This window comes from Lytechinus pictus, chromosome 13, assembly GCF_037042905.1.
Source record: "Lytechinus pictus isolate F3 Inbred chromosome 13, Lp3.0, whole genome shotgun sequence".
Lineage (NCBI taxonomy): Eukaryota > Metazoa > Echinodermata > Echinoidea > Temnopleuroida > Toxopneustidae > Lytechinus > Lytechinus pictus.
The window spans coordinates 3,191,573-3,198,064 of record NC_087257.1 but is presented as its reverse complement, the minus strand read 5'-3'; the positions used below and the strand labels follow the sequence as shown (position 1 = coordinate 3,198,064).

At 37.1% G+C, this 6,492-nt stretch overlaps 1 protein-coding gene across 1 annotated transcript in view; it reads right to left on the bottom strand.

Moving 5' to 3' along the window:
- Positions 1–951: 951 nt before the first annotated feature.
- Positions 952–6,492, bottom strand: part of LOC129274759 (deleted in malignant brain tumors 1 protein-like) — a 72,853-nt gene continuing 67,312 nt past the window's right edge. The window contains exons 20-22 of the mRNA XM_064108511.1: positions 5,102–5,364; positions 3,034–3,100; positions 952–1,668 (exon numbers count right to left, since the gene is read on the bottom strand). Coding sequence (XP_063964581.1) covers positions 1,083–1,668; positions 3,034–3,100; positions 5,102–5,364 — 916 coding nt within the window. The 3' untranslated portion in view covers positions 952–1,082. The remainder of the gene's footprint in view (positions 1,669–3,033; positions 3,101–5,101; positions 5,365–6,492) is intronic.

Below are 6,492 nucleotides of genomic sequence, written 5' to 3'. Positions count from 1 at the left end.
AGAACTTTTGAAAGTGGTGAGACAAGAAATATTGCGGATTTCTATTGGCAGTTTATTCCATAGGAAAGGCCCAGCATGTTGAAATGATCGACCCCCCCATGAATTATGAGATTGTGGTACAGCGAGTAAGAAAGAACTAGAAGACCTAAGGTTGCGAGAGGGATTGTATGGAGTAATCAAAGAAGAGTTGTATTGAGGTGCAGTTCTGTGAATAGAATGGAAAACAAGTAGTAGGATTTTAAATGTAATGCGCTGTGCAACGGGTAACCAGTGAAGAGATTTGAGAATGGGGGTTATGTGATTCCTCTTGGGGGACATGGTGACGATACGGGCAGCATTTAAATACTTAAATGGTAATGACTCCAAATTTAACTCTGATAAAATCTGTAATCAATTGGGAATTCTGCCCCCCCCAAAAAAAAAAAAAAAAGTTGTAACATATATTTCTGTTTGTTTATAGGTTGGATCTTTTTATATGAATAAGACTTTAATGACAATGTTGATTTAAGAAAAATCTACATGCAACATGCCAACATGAAAAATTCACCAAGGCTTTCTACTCTAGTAGATACTGTGCAGACCAGCTTTTCCCTCGTGGTCCTTCCCTTTGCGCTTCGAGAAAATATAAATTCGACGGTCCATTTTTTTTAATTCACACCCCGTTATTCAATAATGTGTGCATAACTTTGATACAGCTTAAATTTTCATTCAATTCATGGACAGAACTTGTGCTTGACTTCGACTTGGATTGTCCTAATGAGAAAACAATTCTTAGAGGCACAATATGGCGTATTCGACAATATTTCTTAAAAGTTGCGAGCGAGCCTAAAGTGAAAATGTCGATTTTGTAAATAAAAGCTAACTTCTGGATAAGTTTTGACATACCATATATTAGATGTAACAAAAATGTGAAATTTTTTCATTTTCCCTTCCCCTTCTCTTAGCTTTTTTGTATGAAAAAGAGTAGCTGTGTGGATTGTCTATCTAGAGAGAAATTAAAATGCGTAATATTACACTTAATTAATAGATCAAACTTGATGAGTCATACACGTACTTCACCCATCAATGATGGGCATCATACTCTACAAAAAGGTGTCCGATGACTCAAAATTTGCAGCAGGTCCTTGTTCTGAGCGTACCGCATGCTGTGGTTCATTGGTAGATCTGGGAGCCTGGGAGACGATGGAAATGACAGATGGTCGAGAGGTAGTGGGACCGTCAAAAGATGAGCTCCAGAAATCAGAACCTCTACGCGCAGATCTAACACCATGCAGCAAACGCCTCCGAGCTGCCCTCAGTTTGTCTTTCACTTCCGGTTGTCTGATTCCAAACAGAAAGAAGACAAAGACTCCTTGAAGAGAATTGAATATGGCGAACAGGGCATTGAATGCCACGCGACCATTACCTACAGCCAGGAAGCCAAATGACCATGTGAGACCAAGCAGTGTTCCGATTGCAACAACGTTTTGAGCCCGACGGGTGGCTTCTTCCCTTGTCTTGGCCATGGTTTCTTTCTTAGACATCCCTGTGTTTGTAGCAGCAAAGGTCTTTCTTCCACAGGTTAGCTTGTAGATGACGATAGTAAAGATGATGCTATTGAAGGCCAGGATCACACCAATTGGAAGAATCATCCCAAAGTACAATGAGGGTCCAGGTGAAATAAAGCAACTGGAAGTACAATGATAACATGATTTGTTTTTTTAACAAAACAAGTAACAGTTCCTAAGAGCAATATTCTACTCAGAGTGCGCCTTTCAAATACATGTATTCGTTAACCACTGTACTGTGGAATAGGGTGTGCGGTCATTAATCCACGTGGTCAAGTCATCCAGGAGAGTTTTGGTTGTTTAAAGGTCAAGTCTACCCCAGGAAAATGCTGACTTGAATAAATAGAGAAAAAAAAACTAGCATAGTACTGAAAATTTCATCAAAATCGGATGTAAAATAAAGAAGTTATGACACTTTAAAGTTTCACTTATTATTCACAAAACAGTGATATGCACAACTAGGTGAGTCAGTCGATGATTTTCAACACTCACAATTTATTTTGTTTTTTATTGTTCGAATTATACAATATTTAATTTTTTTTGTATAGATTTGACAATAAGGACCAACTTGACTGAAATATATAATATTAAACAATTCTAATGCAACATGTTCAGGGAGGAATTAATAGTTGTATCACTTGACAATGAGGAGAAAATTAGAATATTTCATATTTCATATAATAAAATACAAATGAAATAGTGAGTGGATGACGTCATAGTCTCCTCATTTGCATATCAGCCAGGATGTGCATATAACTGTTTTGTGAAATTAAGCGAAGCTTTAAAATGTCATAACTTTCTTATTTTACATCCGATTTCGATGAAATTTTTAGTGTTTTGCTTGTTGGATTTTTTTCTTTTATTCAAATCAACTTTTTGTTGGGGTGAACTTGTCCTTTAACGACCAGGGTAAATCATTAGGAAAAAACATTCTGCGCATCATAAAACGAAACACTGTGCTATAATCTCGAATCTACGATGCCATGCTATTTTAATGATAGAAAAACAGAACATTTGAGAAAATATGTTGAAGAACACGACTACTTACCTTATCTGGAATGTTAGGGCCAAATTACTGTGTAACCTGCCCCCCCCCCAATTTTGTGTCGACGTCCATCTTCATTATCAACAATCATTAGGCATCGTTATCAATCAGTATTAAGACTGAACGCTTGTGAAATGATGGTGATTTTAAGCCTGACAATTTAAAATAAATACAGCATACAGCATACATACAAAAAGTGAGATAAAAATCCTGTTTTTATTTTCGTTCAGTATCTCATTGAGACAAGCAAATCCATATATTTTTCTGAGAATAATCACAAGTCACCGCATCTCAACCATTCTTCTCAACCCCACTGTTTATTACGTTATAGTACATTTTTCAAAAATAAATAATCATCAAATATTTTTTTTAAAGTATCATCAAAATCGCTGTAAAGAAAATGTGATGCTCTTTGACAGACTGATTAAAATGTAATCTTACTATTTAAGGTTTTGGTAAGCAGTCCACTTGCCGGCAACTGTTGCTATGACGACTACCATGGGGAAGCCTGTATTCATTGATATAAAGATAATTTAGAAAAAAAGGTGAACGTAAAAGAGAATTCAAACTAGTGCTTAAGGAGAAATTACCAGAATATGTAACAGAGGGTAAGCTAAAAAATCAAATAAATAAATAGATAAATAAATAAATATTCCTCAACGATTACGGCGGTGATAATTCTAGCAGATTCTCAATAAATAATCATAAATAAAATAAATTAGATTCTCAATAAGACTTCAATAGTAAAGTCACAGAGAAGAAAGATCGAAATCCCAGCTACATTTTGTATTCGATATGTTTATTATCTACAATTCCTTCAATAAAAAAAAAAAAAAAAATCCTTACACTAAAAAACCCCCAAGGATTTCCTACAATTGATAACCAACAAGAAAGGACTACAAGAAAAAGGAACTACTACTAAAAATTTATAACAAATGTGCCGTGGCTATGGTCACCGATAAATAAAAAGCCCTTTGGTGTGTTACACAAAAACTTAATAGTGATGAATACGTAGAAGAAACAAAGTGACTGCTTCAACTTTTGCCCATTTCTTGTTGAAATGATGTATTGTTCACAAAGTATACTAGCAATGTGTATGCTTTAATTATATATATATTTTGTTCTTTTTTATTTCTTGTTCTCGATTACTTGTATTGGATATTTGTGATTTGTTACACAAAACATGAAAAATTAACCCAATAAGAACTTGAAAAAAAATAATTATGTGACTTACAATCGCACCTATATTCACATTTGCGTGCGGTAGAAAAGACATCACCGCATTGGCTAAATCATGTTAAGAGGGCGCGCACTACTGCTTATTAGTTGATAAGATTAACCAAGTGCCGCCAGCATTTAAGCACAACTGTACGTCATACTTAACTCCGTTTGAAACATTCCCGGCTCAAAACCTTGCTGTCATGGATAGCCATCTAGCATGTATTTTATCTGCATTGATATTTTAATTATTTCGGATGGTGACCCTATACATCGGTCCAAGACGTACAGAAACATGTGATTGATACACATCTCTACCCACAGTAGGGGAAGGTGGGTAAGTCGTGACTCTTATTGCTTTTTACATGTTATAATTACTATGGCGAATAATCTTGTAGAAATAAGTACCTTGCCTTGAAATTTGATTCTTGGGAAATATTTTTCACCTGTATATAACTTTCTACCCCCACACTGAAAGTCATTGTCACCTTTGGAAAAAAAAAGTCAAATGGCTCAACTTGCCCCATCTGTGGGGTAAGTTGAGCTACCTTCTGGGGTAAGTTGAGCCACAAAAACTATGTAAAAATGTATGGGGTAAGAACCAGCATGTAAATCTGTTATTTAAAGTCTTTCACTTGCTAATTCTCTATAAATACCAACATCCTCTAAAAGTAAAAGAATTGTCGTGTGAATTTGCTCCTTTCTGCCTGCACATCGATGGCTTTTTAAGGTTTGTTTGTTTTATATTCATTACCGTAAGAATTACCATGGCCCTACTTGCTACATGTTGGCTGGCTCAACTTACCCTGGTCCGAACTTGATGCGATATTTTAACATCCACACGTTTCTTATGCATCCATCATGTAAATGGACTAACAATGTTGTTCTTATGTCTTTATTGTGTTTAAAGACGTGTGTGGGTAAAAAACACTTATCTATTTCACACCCTTTTTTACTTTTTGGCTGAAATTTGTATTTTCCCCTCTAAAAAAAATACTTTATGTTTCAAAGTTGAAAACAACGTGGTGGAGTTAAAGTTATGCAATGGGTCATCAATACATGACATCACTACAATGTCTGACTCATTCATTATTGGCCTTGGGGTGGTGGCTCAACTTACCCCGCCTTCCCTGCAAATGTTGTGTTTCATAACATTTGTCTTTTGACAGCTGTCAGTGTTGACTAATATCAAGATTGTTGATTGTCATGAGAAACACTAGTATCTAAATGTTACTGGTTACCCGACAAGGAATGGTGCTGACAACCATCATAAAACAATACCCAGACTTACCCCACCCGACGAGACAGCACTTCAAGATTAGCTTTGGGATGTAGGTGTCCATAACCCTGACGAAGGACATGTACATACTGAATGCTTCTACACCCATCCAAGAGAGGGATGCAAGGCAGAAGTAATGAAGCAGGATAGCAACAATTGTGCACCCTATGTTCCAGCTAGGACGATCAATACCAATGACGAATGTGATATAAAGGGCCAGAAGGGCAAACGTCAGATTAATGAGGATCTGTTGGGGCTGTTTCCTCCGCAGTTTTCTGACAACGTAAAAGAGGTCAATGATTACATTATGGTACTGTCTCAACGGTGAAACTGGCGAAGTTCAGGGGGTGGAATAATAATAATCCGCTTTTATATAGCGCTTAATACATCGGAATGACATGTTTAAGCGCTTTGTTTACAGATATATTATAGAAATAAGTACCTTGCCTTGAAGTTTAATTCTTGGGAAATATTTTTCACTTGTATATAACTTTCTACCCCCACACTGAAAGTCATTGTCACCTTTGGAAAAAAGGCAATCATTCCCGCACACAATGCATGTGTGCACATCCTCTACTTCCTGGGAGTATTCCTGTCGGTCGCCTGTGAAGCGCACACTGTACTGGACAAGCCACAATGACTTTCACATCCTACCAGGTACCCATTTAGTACCTGGGTCGAGAGTGGCAAAGTGTGGATTAACCTCTTGCCAAAGGACGCCAGACCGCGGTCGGATTCGAACACACGACCCTCTGTTTACAAGGCGACGGTCAGAACCACTACACCACGGCTCATCCCCCTGAACAGTAGGTGTGACTCAAAGATTTACGCCAGTGGTTGATATGCATTGTAAAAAACGTAAAATTGTCGACGGTGTGGAGTCGGTTTCGCTGCTGTAACTGCAGCAAAGCCAGGGGAACTACCGAAATTGAATCACCACTTACGTCTCTATGGGCCTTTTACACGTGAATCTTGAGTCATCATTGTAATGATTATTGCAGGCGTTATTGATTCTAATCATGTTCTAGTTTGGTTTTGCACGTGCTAATATTTGTCATCAGCCTTATTTTTCACTGGAATCATCAGTCAAGTTACGATTTTGTTTACCTTGTGAAAGGGCGTATACTCCTATTCAATAGCCAGATTCTCAATTTTCCAAACAATACGATACGTCAGCTATGTGTGTGTACCTAAGATAACCCCCAAAACATTTAAACTGAAATGCATAATTTCACAATTTGTGTATATAGCAAACCATGCCACTTGTCACTTGGTCTAATATGTCTATAATCTCAAAATGCCTAACGTGCTTGAAGACTTCCATATGGAAATTAATATATGTGGTTTAAGACCACGCCTGCATAGGCCCTTAAAAATCCCAATCCTTGATATGACATTCCATT